Source organism: Ceratina calcarata, unplaced genomic scaffold (assembly GCF_001652005.2).
Source record: "Ceratina calcarata isolate Rehan_Ccalc_2016 unplaced genomic scaffold, ASM165200v1 scaffold39.2, whole genome shotgun sequence".
NCBI lineage: Eukaryota > Metazoa > Arthropoda > Insecta > Hymenoptera > Apidae > Ceratina > Ceratina calcarata.
In genome coordinates, this window is record NW_017162322.1 from 1,388,599 (window position 1) to 1,403,829 (window position 15,231).

Genomic DNA, 15,231 nt, shown 5'->3' on the forward strand with positions numbered 1-15,231 from the left:
TTAATTAAAAATAAAACGAGCTCTCTATAATTGCATCTGACGTATCGTTAATTTTTGCACATTGTGTCCGCAGCTCGTGTCGTGTTTACCTTCTTCGAAACTTTATCCTTTCTTCGCATGTATTCGACTGCGCGCAAGGAACTTTGCTCCAATATTTACGCACGCAACGTTCCCGTGAAAGTTTCGCCTCTATCAACTTCGCGGATTTCAAGTTTTAGCTAAACTCGGAGGACAATGAATAAATTGGCACACGGCTATCACGCCGTTTTATTAAATAACGACCCAGTATCGAACCGAAAATAGTATTTTAATAGTCAGTTAATTTCAATAAGAGGAATGAACAAAAACTAATAAAACTCAGCTCAATGAATAATTTTGTTGAACACGTTTCTTTTTGTTAACCTTCATTCATTAATTCCAACGTGCATAATGAATTCGGACAGCAATTAAGAAACACGGGATTGATTAAATCATCGAAAGGCGTTAATACACGAACTTCGGTTAAATTAACCGAGTCTCGATAGAGTTCATTTACGTCAGTGTTAAACTGTCTGCATCTGAAAGATCGCCGTGAATTCGGGAAACACGTTAACGTACTCGCGATTCTGCGGCGTGCACTGATTAACCCCAGAAGCACCCCTTTGATCTTGCCGCACCCCCGTCTCGCCGCGGCGTGCTCGAGGAAATTAGAAACACTCCGCGAATTTACGTGAGAACCAGCTTCACGACCAACCGTATGTATCCGCGTATCTATACATGTATATGCATACATATTTGTACATATATACACGTACTACATATGTACATACAGAACCGGTAGACGGCGCGCACGAAATCATTTGCGACAACGAAGCCGCTTCACAGGGGTTCGAGGGTGCAACTGACTCGGATCAAACCCAAGCTGAGTTAATGATGCTATCAAGCAGAAACTTTCACCGCGAGCTACGCACAGCGCTGTCGAAATTCGCACAGATTTAGCGCAGGGGGATAAGACGCAAAGGCAACCGACTGCTGTATGTTAATCCTCCGTATTTTACTTTCAGTCAGATTATTGAAAATGCACAAAATGGACGCGACCGCTGATTTGTTTTAGGGGAATAAAGCAATAGCTTGGAGTTACCATTCACAGGTTTCTACTGTGTAAATCCAAACTGAAGTTCATATCTATAATTATCTTGATATCGAACTGATGTTAAATCATTTTTATGTTTGTCAGTGTGCTACTGTTTTAAATATGCTTTGTACAAGAATGCATCGTGCTATGCACAGAACGTGACGGATAGAAATATAAATTCATTTGATTTATTCACGAGAATCTTTAAAAGCTGTAAATAAGAAGAATAGACACGTTACTCTTTCAGGATTGTGTCGGAAACAGGAGTATAATTTTACTTTATATTTAAGACTCAGTGAGGTCCGCGTGCATATACTGGCTGGTTCCACGTAGCGAATTGGGTTATAGATCTTTGCACGTGAAGGTGGAGAAAATTGGAAAATGTTGAGAGGAGAATTTAAAGAGAAACGCTGCGCTGTGTGCTGAATTTTATCCTTCCTATCTTATATTTTTTCTTTAGAAATACAGACTCGTTAAATGTAGCTACATTTTAAAAAATAAATGTTTATGTATAAAATTCCTCTGTAGTATATATTGCTCAAATACATTAGCCATTTCATATCATAATCGCAATTCATTTAATCATTCATGGATTAAAATTATAATCTTATGTGATTACAAGAGTTGTCAAATATTGTTATCATTGCTTTCTGTACTGTGTTTAACGTCACATTGTGTCTCGCGAGGGTGGGAAATATCCAAGCACACACGAACGACGGCGTGCCGCAATTCATACTGAATACGTCGAGTTTCCCTGTTTCTAGCACAATATTCTTGCGTAACATCATGAAGGGTGTACTTACACACTACCGTGAGGTTCTTGGAGACAGAGGCCGTGGAGAAGGTGGGTGCGTCGGCTGTTACTTCGCAGGTGAACGTACCCGAGAGGGCGAAGTCGACGTCGCGTATCGTGACCTGGCTCTCGTTCGAGTTCCTGGTCTGTAACACAGAGAGCTGCAAAGTGAACATTCGCAATCGGCGGCTATAGAATTATAATCGCGCGCCATAGAAAGTTAGAACTCGGTTACCGTTAAATCCCACGCATGCCTGCCGATTAACGATAATTCGATTTATTTGGACCAGTTATAATTCGAATCAAATTCCGTGCTGATGCGATCGGCCGACGAGGCGAATTTATACAAGGCTTGGTCTCTTTGCCGTTTTCATCGGATTAACGAGCGCGCGCGGTTCATTGCCTTCTTCGCGTCGTTTTAACTTAACTCGATGCAAGCTTCATAATCGTGGAATTTAAGCTTGTTATTCTGTTATATCGACAGCATCGCTTGTGCAGGTGTCGCATTTACTATTTATAGTTCCGAGGGACGGATACTTTGAGTATTACATAATCACCAAGATGACGATGTGAACCTATTAACCATGGACAGAAATAAAATCTGATGACGTATAAATGAAAGCCGCGAAAAATGAATTTAATGTGAAATACCATTGCTATTTTTCATTTGCATAATTTCAAGTTTTAATAATGGAAGCACGCGGATTAATGATGATATATAAACGCGCGGGTTGCGAAAATAACGTTATCGCGTAATTAACATGATAATATCTAATTCCGGTACTTATTAGCGTAGCAATAATTTGATACCGCGCCTTTCGGCACTGCTCAAACGATAATGCCCTCCTCGGCAAACCGAGAATGACATAAACGATATAAATTATCGTTGTGTTAATCTAATCAGAACGAATCTTTGTTCGGTATCCTGTTAAATCGCCACGCGAGCGGGCACATGCGTATCCCCGGATTATTAATAGATAAATTATTATTAACGATCGTGTCTCGGCACCGCGCCGGATCGTCGATACCGGATGATCAGGATGCCCGAACAAAAGCTTATTATTTAAACCGAGCCGCAAGCTGAGCGAGGAATTCAATTTGCATATTGCAATCTCTGTGTCTAATTAACGGGCTCGATGACATTGCTTAATTCCCAAACAATTGTTTGTTTCCCATCCTTATTAATGCCTATCTATATGCCTATAAATCCTAATATAATGTTTGGAACAAATTAATATTTCACTGAACAATATATGAAATTATTGTAAGATTTGACTATAACTAGGATTGCAGAATACAAATTTTAAATTGTAATAATTATTATCGAATTGAACCTGTGTTCCATATTTTAATTTCGTTTGTTGCAAGCGAGTATGCAACATAGAAAAATGCTCGGAGGATTCGTTCTTATCCTACGGTAAAAACAAACAGCGGAACGTTAATATCGGGGCAGGGTGTCGCGACAAAGGATGCTTTTTTCCTAAATGTTTCTGGGGCGAGCGAGCGACCGGGGGTATCGTCGAGAGCAAGGCACTCGAGAAAATCGTCATCTTATCAGGAATTACCCTGCACTCGAGTAAATTGGCTCGATGAAGCAAGCGCGAAAGTCGAGACACCGGGAGCAAGATAGCTCGCTTGAAGCCCCCCCCCCCCCCCGGGCCGGTGGGGAAAGTGGCGGAGGATCGTTTCATCGGAACGGAGGCAAAATATGCATAATTAGTATGATTTAAATAACGAAGCAAAAAGATGCACCGCGGACTCAAGTGGGAGAGACACCCGGCCGAGGAGTGAAGAGATCGAAGGGTGGCTTTTAATGAGAACGAGAGCAAGCGAAGTCGAAGAGGGAACACGTTTCTCTTTACTCCCGTCAATTTATATTCATAAAAAATATAAAAAAAGTATATAAATATGTTTATCAGAATGTTCACAGAATAAAAGGAATTACGATTCACACTATTGTTTCTAAGTTGATATTATTTTGTCTAAAAATCGGCAGATTATTTATAGGAATTTTTATGAGTTTTATTTTATTATTCTATGCTAATGATTGTGATGGGTAAGCAAGGCGGCTGCGTTCGCGAATATTGTTGGTTCTGAAACATGGGATATCGGCGCGGCGCTCAGCTGGAGCTTGTTTTCCGTCGCGTAAACGCGCCGGTATGTATACCGTATGCACGCGCGATGGTGGTTTCCTCAAAACCGATGCGGCAGTGCGTGTAACCCGTCGCTTTGCGTCGCACGCGCGGACACGTCCGAACGATGATAAAAGCGGCCTGTTTTACGGCGATTACAGCGGTCAAGGATGCTGTTAACGAGCGTCGGCCAACGCAATGCAATAAAACCACATATTTGGATCGTCCCCGGCCAACCGGAAGGCTAATACCGCGGGACATCCAGACTGAACCACCACTTGTTTGTTGTTTCGTCGACTGATGCGGGCCCCGAGCGCCGCCTTCCACAATTTCCCCCAAAACGAATCATTGTCGAACCCTGATACGCTTATTCCTGCTATTAGATTTTAAACGAAATTTCTAGGCTATTTTTAATCCCCGATCGTCAGAATAATGTAATATTTTTCCATCAGTTACTTGAATTTTATATCAGATTGAATATAAATTTATAAATTGTAATAATTATTATCGAATTGAACCTGTGTTCCATATTTTAATTTCGTTTGTTGCAAGCGAGTATGCAACATAGAAAAATGCTCGGAGGATTCGTTCTTATCCTACGGTAAAAACAAACAGCGGAACGTTAATATCGGGGCAGGGTGTCGCGACAAAGGATGCTTTTTTCCTAAATGTTTCTGGGGCGAGCGAGCGACCGGGGGTATCGTCGAGAGCAAGGCACTCGAGAAAATCGTCATCTTATCAGGAATTACCCTGCACTCGAGTAAATTGGCTCGATGAAGCAAGCGCGAAAGTCGAGACACCGGGAGCAAGATAGCTCGCTTGAAGCACCCCCCCCCCCCCGGGCCGGTGGGGAAAGTGGCGGAGGATCGTTTCATCGGAACGGAGGCAAAATATGCATAATTAGTATGATTTAAATAACGAAGCAAAAAGATGCACCGCGGACTCAAGTGGGAGAGACACCCGGCCGAGGAGTGAAGAGATCGAAGGGTGGCTTTTAATGAGAACGAGAGCAAGCGAAGTCGAAGAGGGAACACGTTTCTCTTTACTCCCGTCAATTTATATTCATAAAAAATATAAAAAAAGTATATAAATATGTTTATCAGAATGTTCACAGAATAAAAGGAATTACGATTCACACTATTGTTTCTAAGTTGATATTATTTTGTCTAAAAATCGGCAGATTATTTATAGGAATTTTTATGAGTTTTATTTTATTATTCTATGCTAATGATTGTGATGGGTAAGCAAGGCGGCTGCGTTCGCGAATATTGTTGGTTCTGAAACATGGGATATCGGCGCGGCGCTCAGCTGGAGCTTGTTTTCCGTCGCGTAAACGCGCCGGTATGTATACCGTATGCACGCGCGATGGTGGTTTCCTCAAAACCGATGCGGCAGTGCGTGTAACCCGTCGCTTTGCGTCGCACGCGCGGACACGTCCGAACGATGATAAAAGCGGCCTGTTTTACGGCGATTACAGCGGTCAAGGATGCTGTTAACGAGCGTCGGCCAACGCAATGCAATAAAACCACATATTTGGATCGTCCCCGGCCAACCGGAAGGCTAATACCGCGGGACATCCAGACTGAACCACCACTTGTTTGTTGTTTCGTCGACTGATGCGGGCCCCGAGCGCCGCCTTCCACAATTTCCCCCAAAACGAATCATTGTCGAACCCTGATACGCTTATTCCTGCTATTAGGTTTTAAACGAAATTTCTAGGCTATTTTTAATCCCCGATCGTCAGAATAATGTAATATTTTTCCATCAGTTACTTGAATTTTATATCAGATTGAATATAAATTTTTAAATACAAAGTTGAATTGAACTGATTTTTATATTTGTATTGCACGAGCACTCTGCGTTTTTATATAAATTTTCAATTTTTAAATATGATTCACGAATAATTGATGAAAATTTGACAACGGACCATTTTGGTTTATTCTCAGCAAAAACAAGTTCCACGATTTTACTTCTATCCAAGTTTCCTGTTATTCGTCCAGGTCTCGTTAACTTTCATCTTCTGTCCTCATTAAGTTATAACTTTAGAGTTATATTCGTGTCTCAACTCATAATGTTGTTAGTACGTTATATAGCACACTTGCGAAATAAATTATGGCTGAGGAAGAATGAGGTGTGCTTAAACAAAGTATTTGTTAGAATCTTCGTGTCAAATGATATACAGTTCTTGGAGAATCTCTACATATCAAAAGCAAAATTTGGTTTTATTCATTTATAATTCTTCACGATTTTGTATAAATAATTCTGATATAATTTTTTATAAACTCTTTATAAGTTCGGGACTTCAAACAGAAGGGGGTCCCCGCTCTATTCACGTCTGAACCACTGTATATGTATATTGCAGATAGGAGAAAAAATATTGACACTTACGTCGACGTAAATCCCGGTAATGTTGAAGACCTTCGTGGCCGGCTTCTCGCTGGGCATGTAGCGGTAGAACTCATGGTTGCCGCGGTACCACTTGAGGGAGTAAAGAAGTGTCTCCTCGAGATCGTAATGGCAGCGCAGAATCACCTTCTGACCACGTTGCACTACCTCCGGAACTACTTCTAGGCTGACATCCCGCAGGCAGCTCGCACCTTTGTGGGAAATGAGAACAGGAACGGAGCATTAAGTCTAGTGTGCATCATTAGTCCGCTTTTACTCCTCGCGCGCCGGAGGTTGCACAGCACGCGTCAGCGAGAAATTGCAATTCCACCGAATGACAATTCCTCTCGCTCCCTCCGCCTAGCTCATTCCCACCCTCTCCTCCGTTCCGCGCCTCCCCCCACGTTCCCTAACCTTTTGTACACACGTCCACGTTCGCGCAAACGTACAATTTTTCTTCTCGCTCCTTCCATCCCCCATCCATCCTCTCTCCTCCTTTCGTTATATACCCTCTAGATCAACATACCATTTCCTTCCCCGGCCCCCGTTTCTCTATCTTTCACTACTTCTACACGGCTTCCTTCCTTCCCCCTTTCGACGAACCGCGAGGCCGGCCCTTTTTTGTATTTTCCGCTGACGTTCCCCGTTCACTGGGATTATCGACGATTCGACCCATTAAAGCCCGGAGGAATTGAACCGTATACGTCATTCATATTAAAACAGAGAGCGAGAGAGTCGAGCTTTTGCTGCGTCTTGATGTCGCTGCAGGATAAGACCTCTTATTACATACTAGCTTCCGGCTACGCAGAACTAGGTAGACATCCCTGTGCCACGAAAACCAAACTCCGCGGACTGATTTCTGCCCTTCTCTCGAAACGCGGAAAAATCGCTCAGCTGTTCATATTCTTTTTTCGTGTACACGTTGCGTGCTTCTCGAGAAAGCGATACAATTCTCATCTACTGAAATAGGAAGTAGACTAAACATTTGCATCAACGTTTTCTATGTTCTTTGTTATTAACAAAGCTGATTTCGTAATTTTAAAGAAAGGCGATATTGCGAGGAACCAAATGTTTTTCTATAATTGCATTTACTGATATTTTCGGATTTTCGAACATAGAAACTAATGGTGTAAGTCTAAAATATAATTTAACGCGACGCCTTTAAATTGCCACGTATAAAAGGGAAACGACTCTAAATATTTCGCAATTACAGCGATTTCTGCAAATAATGTATAATGTAAATTGTAATATTTTGCAAGCAGGCTCAACAGTATTTCATCCACGCGCTATTTCCTTTCAACGAATACCCTCGACCGGTGCAAATACCTAGCAATGTGGCATTTCGCAGATTTTGTATTTTATACCCGAGTGGTGTGTAACGGTTTTCTGAAAAGTTTAATCGCATAGAAAATTTATTTAGCGCGAGCTCGAAACAAAACATGAAAATGCAAGGTATTCACACACGTCCTCGTCCTTTTTTTTTCTGTTTTTTTGCAAGATCAGGCGTATCATTGTAAATAAACGTTACGTTTGTATGCAGAACTGTGACAACAACGTTTGCGTTCCATTATTCGCGAGCACGTTTTTTTTTTTTTGTGTAAAGAAAAAATGTATAAAAAGATATTTTACGGGTATTCATACGTTGTAATAAAAATATCAAAACAGTGAACAGCGTTTCTGACGCAATTTCTGAAGATGAACATTGCGAAACTGGTTGAGAAATTATTAGACACTTAAGACCTCATTGATTTTCGTACGACGGTATCCCAGTGACAGTTGCCGCACAGCAAGTAGAGGAAAAATAAATGAAAATTCTTCGCGCATAAAGGCCAAAAGCTGCGAAGTTGGAGGAGCACTTCCCTCCTTTCATTTCGAATTGAAAGGAATTCTGGGAGATGTAGGCAGGCACACGGTGCATGCTGAAAGTTTCTAGGGACTGCTTTTGAGGACATATGTTCTCAATCTCCGTTTGACTTCTACTAGTTTTCTTCCCCCTTTTTTCTCCAACCGTTACCCGATGCAAAAAAAAAAATATCGTCTCATCCTCGGAACTACATTTATTTGCAAATTACACAGTCCTTATGAATCGCGATACATAAACTCTACAGAATCGAAATATTCTGATGCATTTGAATATAAATTATATTCTGTTAGAACTTATCAACAGAATATAAGCAACATCACTTTTCTGTAACATTTAAACTGTTGAAAACGATTCTCTTTAAAGTCCATCAATGTCAACTGTTACTTTAATTTTTTAGACAGTGCAAAATTGTATTCGTTAATTACGATTCTCAAAAGTTCTCCCTCTCTTTGGTGAAATTCTCTGTCTCCCAAAGGGATGAAGAGCCCGATTAACCGTTTTAACTCTGATATTTCCGGCGCGAACCTGCGAAACCGTGAATTAAGCAAACTAAGCTCCGTTTCGTGACCGCAAAAGGCTACGATCAGAAATGGAGAATTCTCGCCGGTTTCTCTATCTGTACTGTATTCTTTTTCCTCGATTCAATTGCTAACACCGATTTCGTTAATGCCGCTCAAGGTACATAGTTTATAGAACGAAAGCCTCATAATGGGAACAGATGGTAAAAGTTCATATTTTTCAACTTCTAATGAGATCTGTTAAAAAGTCGTAAGGCGGATATTTATTATAATTGTGTAATCGCATTTCTCGTGTACCTCATTTATAACAGAGAAGTATTTAAGCATCTTGTTGTCAATTATTTTAATCCTATGCTTTATGACAACTGTAAGCCATCAAAACTTACACTAATTATGATACTTCGTCTCATTGCTTTTTTACTAATTAAAACATTTCTTTTCACGTCGCTGAAATCGGAAGATATTATTTGTAAATTGTTCAAGCATCGTCGTGTTCTTGTTTTTGACCGATTATTAAAGTCGCACAATTTCCTATCGGCATCTAAATTTTCCGCGGTTCGACGTTTCGAGCGCAATAAATTATCGGTCGCGGTCACAGCCGTCAGTTCATTTCTGACATTTTCATCCAATTCGAAAGTACGCCGCGGATCGATCAATTACGATTCTCGGCGGTCGTTTCTTTTTTATCGTTGAAACGCGCTCTCGGGTTCGTGCGACGCGACGCGAGCCGGCTTTGCAGATGGGGAGCCACGGTTTACGCAAATTAAACGGCACGCGAAGCCTCGAGCGAGTAATCAGAATTGCAAAACTCCCTACGCGGAAACAGCCGTGGAAGAATATTTTGCCCGTTTTCTTTACCCGCGATACATTTCACAAGTCCGCGTGCACCTGACGCCGCGAACGAGTGCGTGTGCTCGCGCATCCCGCGGCTCTAACCGCATTTCGCCCCCTCATAAAAATTCAAACTTCGCTATTTCATATTAATCTTCATTCGTCAAAACAGAACTTTAGTTACACTGTTCCTTCCGGCTTCCAGATTAGTTTTTGGCATGAGAGATAATCGTGGATATTGCAAAAAATGTGAAATTATAATAAATTCATTATCGAAACTCAAAAGCTTTAAACGGAACATTTAAATCTACTTGGGGTACGTCGAAGCTTGGGAGGATAAGTCGTGAGAGCATTGAACGCATTAACAAACGGAATCTTTTATACTGGCAAAGAATCCTCGCGATAGCGAATAGAGGATTCGATTCTAGAGGAATTCGATACAATACGACCGGTTTATTGTTGTTTCCACGTAGTTCCCGAGTTTGGTCATAGTGAATCAACCGGAAGTAACAAACAGATTTAACATCGGCGACCGCCGTTACGTATCGTTGAAAAAGTACCTAAGCTTTTTACGTCGCGCTAGCCAGCGCGGGGTGGACAAGTTAACGAATTCCTTGAGTTATTACGGGAAGTTTGGCGGTTCGATCGAGCCCCGGTGAAACGAGGGGCCAACAATGGTCGAGCGTCATCCGCGATTTTTCACGTTATACGGTTTTTGCGCCACGGGGAAAACTCATCGTCGTCGACAATTCCGTAATCGCGGGTTCAGAGTTTTTATATCGCCGCGGTGGCGCATCATATTGTTTCGAAGAAAATCTCGGGAACAAGTGACGGAGTTTCGGCAAGCTGTGTTCGGGCATTACGATGGACAGAAAAGGATTTGGAACTTCTCGGTTGCCTGATACGAGGAAAATATAGTAAATGGACGAGGAGAAATAAGTTACACGGTGCAAGCCGAAAAGTCACCGCCGTGTTCTTCATATTGTTGAATAACTTGTCTCTAATGAGAAATATTGGGTCAACTTCGTTAAGAAGTTATTTTTTGTATTTAATCAATCGTACGATCTTATCACAGGCATACAAGATTATTATTCGTTATTTTTATTAACAATAGCTGCATGTATGTGAGATGAATTATTTATATCGAAAAAAAGCTTCACGGTTTTAAGAACAACTTGTTAATTTACATGGACGTACCCATATCCTTTTGTGTCCGATACCCTGAATTTTTTTTATAAATATTTAACAATATAATACCGTCAATAAAAGTATAATACGACGTATAACGTAATCCTATTACAGGCTTATGAATTTTTCGAGGACGTTCGTTTGCTAATTGAATGTGGAACAATTCGATCGGAAAAATGGAAATATTTTTACATAGCTAATCCTTTTACCAAACAGTTTACAATTCTTTCCTATCCCGGTGCTTTTCAAGTGTTTGATCCACAAACGGAAAAAATAGAGATTTCAATATAATAATTGTTAATACGTAATTTAAATAGAGCCTGGAAAATGTGCAGCTGCTCCCAAAATTGCTCACGCTTTTCGTTACACTAATGGGAATGTTTTAATTAAAAACAGGATTACTACAATTTTGGAACACGGTATTAAATACCGTAGGTTTTAACTCGTTGCATTTAATTCATGTTGATTAAAAACTGAATATATTTGTACGTAAGCTGTAAAGTAAAATATCAGAGTATAACGAGCTTCCGAAGCAGTTTCAGTACCCACTGTTACTAATAAAAGAAGAGATTCACATTCCGGTTCTTGTAACGAGAAAACGCGCAATACGAACTTAGTTGTAATTAGTCGTAAATGGAAAGTTAGAGGGACATGAAAAAAGTAGAAACTTTTTTCTCTAAAAAGAGAAACGAATACAATGTTCTTGTTTCTCGTCTCGTTAGAGCACTGTACAAACATAAATCTAAAAAATGCATAACATAGAAATATAGCCGCACAATTTTTTTAACATTTATGACGAAGTATATACATTTTCAACGTTAACCACTTTTAATATAAAATGCTTTGTAAATCTGTTAATAAACGCAAGAGTTAGAAGCATTGTAAAGGGATCAATTCTCCACTGGGCGTGAACGGGTTTTTGCCATCGACGTCGAAAATGGACCGAGGAAGTGCATTAAAATACAAAAAAAAAGCAGAACAGGGGAAACGTTTGGGAATAAAAAAAAGACCGGGTAAAACGAACTGGAAACAAGCGTGTATATGAGAGCAACACATCGATAGGCAAATGAAAATGTAGTGACGGTTGGCTGCGCGTTCGAACGTCTGAAATCCCGGAAAATAGCGTAATTGCACGGAAAGCGAAAAACGCATTGCTTCCCCAATGGCTCTAAATAAAATACATAGAGAAGAATAAAGAGGCGAAAATAAAGCCCACGGCACTGCACTGACGTTCTTTACATATTATCTTATATATACATATATTAATAAGAATTTTTAATAATTGTTGCTTATATTGATTTTATATGACCATTAGATGAAAATTAGAAAACTTATTTCCCGTGCAGAAAATAATATAACAACATAACTCTTAAAAGTCAGTATGAATGATTGTTTATCGCCTGCTGCATTCTCTTTTGTTTCACGCATCCCCAGCTGCATTCCATTTTAAAATTATACGAGACAATCAGACGCCCACGTACGCGTCAGATCGTACGAATTCCCTATCGCCGTTTTTTACTATCGTCCCGGCGCGGTGCTCTTATGCGCGGAAACGAACGTCCGCGACGTACGGTTTTTATCAAAGAGACAGCGAAACAGCTCGGGAAGCCGAATGAATCGTTCCTTCGACGCTGCGACCGGACGAAGACCATTTGAACAGGGGCGCAAAAAAACGTGGCACAAAGGGCGTAGCTATGCAAGCAAGGGAGCGCATATGTCTCCAGACCTGAAAGCGGAATGCAAGTTTAATGAACGTTAACGGGGCGCCGCTAAAAATGCGCGCATTCTGTTCCCGTCGATTTTATTTTCTCGTTTCGATCGCAATGCGGCACGGGCACGTATCGCTTTATTCCTTTTCGAGAACGCGAAAACACCCGCAGGGGATAATATCATTCCCCGCGCGCCCGGGCACGAGTGCCAATTGAATCTGAACCGCTGATAAGTGGCGATAGCGGCCGATCCCCTCATCCTTTAGCCCTCTGTCCCGATACATGCCAACGTGCGGCTATTAACGATCGTTTAAAAAGGGACTACACGAAAATTGGTACGTTTTACTGTCGAGTCTCATCTCGCCGCGCGAGCCTTCATCTTGTTTCGTACCACGTACTTTTTTATACATTTGCCGTAGAAAATATATAAAAAAACGTTCGATGCACTCGATGTGAAAATATTGAGTTCGTGTTTCCTTCGTACATCTTCAGTGATTAATTAACGTTAAACTGTAGTACTTGGCCTACTTAAGACTCTCAATGCTTTCGTTATTCGGTACGGAACTTCCAAGCTGCGAGTTGATTTCGCGACTGAGATATATTAAGGCTACGCATAAGATTACTTATGCATCAGATTACCAACACCCGTACAGAGACTAGGCGTCACAATTTTCATTCTCGTTCCCGTTTCATTTCCCTTGCACGTTCCGCGATTTGCATGTTGACGGGGCCGCGTGCTCTCCTCGATTCTTTGGAAAAATCGGACCAACTCCGCTGGAAACTTTTTCGCCTCCACGGCTTAAGCCTGGGCGAAGTCATTTTCAGAATGCGAGACTGCCACGCCCGAACAACTGCTATCATACGAGTCGTAGATTGAAATAAATAAATGTATAATTTGTAAAAAGAAGTACGGAGGATTTTTCAGAAAGTAGTGAATTAACAATTTTAATTAAAAGACGAAGCGTCGATTATTTAACATTAATAGCTACTTGCAATTGGCTCGAGATTTTCATCAATGAAAGCCGTATAACTAATCGTTCTAATCTATAAGCTTGATCACCTTGTTCGTTCGAATTTCAAGGATTTGCAATCGCAAGTGCATACGGAGTTCTAAAACCGTTCCCTGTGTCATCCGCAGCTCGGCGCGCTGTGAAAACTTCGGCACCTGTACGGTCGAACCTGGACGCGACGGCCGCAAATCTCTCGGAGATCGAAAGAGAAGTCGCTAGAACTTCTCCTCCGCACAGATTTTAAGTAGATTATCGTTCGGATCGATTCAAACGTTCTACCAACTGCCGCTGCGAAGAGATTAATCCAACGATTCAATTTGTCAAGCAAGAAACGTCCAATAGTGCTCTAGTCTTGTTCACATCGTCGGGTCTCAATAATGTCGCGCCATCGTTTGTTCCTTCGTTTCAGTCAATGACACACTCTTTGCGAAACGGTGCCGATTTAAGAATTGCCAGAAATCAATATCACTGACAGCACTATTGTTCTCGTTATTGAATACAATTTGATTTCAATTGCACAAATGTAAATACTGTAATATTATACTACGTATTTAATACACGGTTCTATATATTCTATATTTATAACACGTATTCCTATGTGTAATAGAATTGGTTATACATATTAATTGCTACGAAGTATAATTATTAGGTAAATTAAAATTAAATCAAACAGCAAACGTTATTATACGAAAATATCATTATGTGTATGACCATGTAATTTTCAATTTCTGGGATAGTTAGGTTCATTAAAATAAATGAGTGCATTTAACAAAGTTCTTAATTCAATTTTTCCTGTGAACAATTTGTCGGACAAATTTATTATACAAACTGTTACATCCATTGACAGCAAGCAGAGTCCTTTTGTTGATGAACGATGAGGAACTCCTCGATGATACTTAATCAAACTTATTATATCAGTTTGGCGGTACTTTCGGTCCCGTCGAGAGCCTTATCGAAACTTTCAAGCTTTTTGCCTAGCTACCTTCCCTGCTGAACGTTCGACCTTTCATATTTCCGCATTTTCACTATATTCATACGTCAGAAAGAAACAAACGCCAGGAAGATGCTAATTCGCCAGTGTAAATGCAATCCAATTGTATACCGTCAATCGCTTCAACATTGTGTAACGGATGGTTCTTTTTTCGTATCGAGTGTTGCAAACGGAATTAACACGGGACTATTACATTCAACCGAGCGAACCGTTCGTCGTTTAATTGTACGAGTAATGACGTTGTGTAATGGAATTAGTAACCGTTTAAACGCATTCCCTTTTAAGTTAATTCTTTCCGGACGCGTAAAGTACGAAACGAGTTCAAACGGGGAAACCCAATGAACAATTTTACGGTCCGACACCCGTTCATCGTTATCGGTCCGATACGTTATTAACAACGTAACGGAGGAAACTGTAATAAACGCGTCTGTAACAACTGTTTGCGTTCAACGGGTCGATTGCCAGCGATCATGTTCGTTGATTATGTATATTAGGGGAATGAAAATGATTTAATGGGGTAAATAAGATGTGTTAACAAACGATATCAATTAACACTAGATTGCCCAAGGGAGTCATTTTAACTGGTTTTGGGCAAATGTACAAATAATAATGCATAAATTTTTGTTTTTCCCAAGTGAAGTAAATTTTTTTTATTGTTAACATTTACTAATAACTTGTTATATGACTGTAAATAAT

General features: G+C 40.6%; 1 protein-coding gene across 1 annotated transcript in view; it reads right to left on the reverse strand.

Moving 5' to 3' along the window:
- The window catches only part of LOC108626223 (uncharacterized), a 118,640-nt gene that overhangs the window by 49,532 nt on the left and 53,877 nt on the right, over positions 1-15,231 (reverse strand). Inside the window, exons 2-3 of the mRNA XM_018026795.2 lie at positions 6,428-6,636; positions 1,918-2,053 (exon numbers count right to left, since the gene is read on the reverse strand). Coding sequence (XP_017882284.1) covers positions 1,918-2,053; positions 6,428-6,636 — 345 coding nt within the window. The remainder of the gene's footprint in view (positions 1-1,917; positions 2,054-6,427; positions 6,637-15,231) is intronic.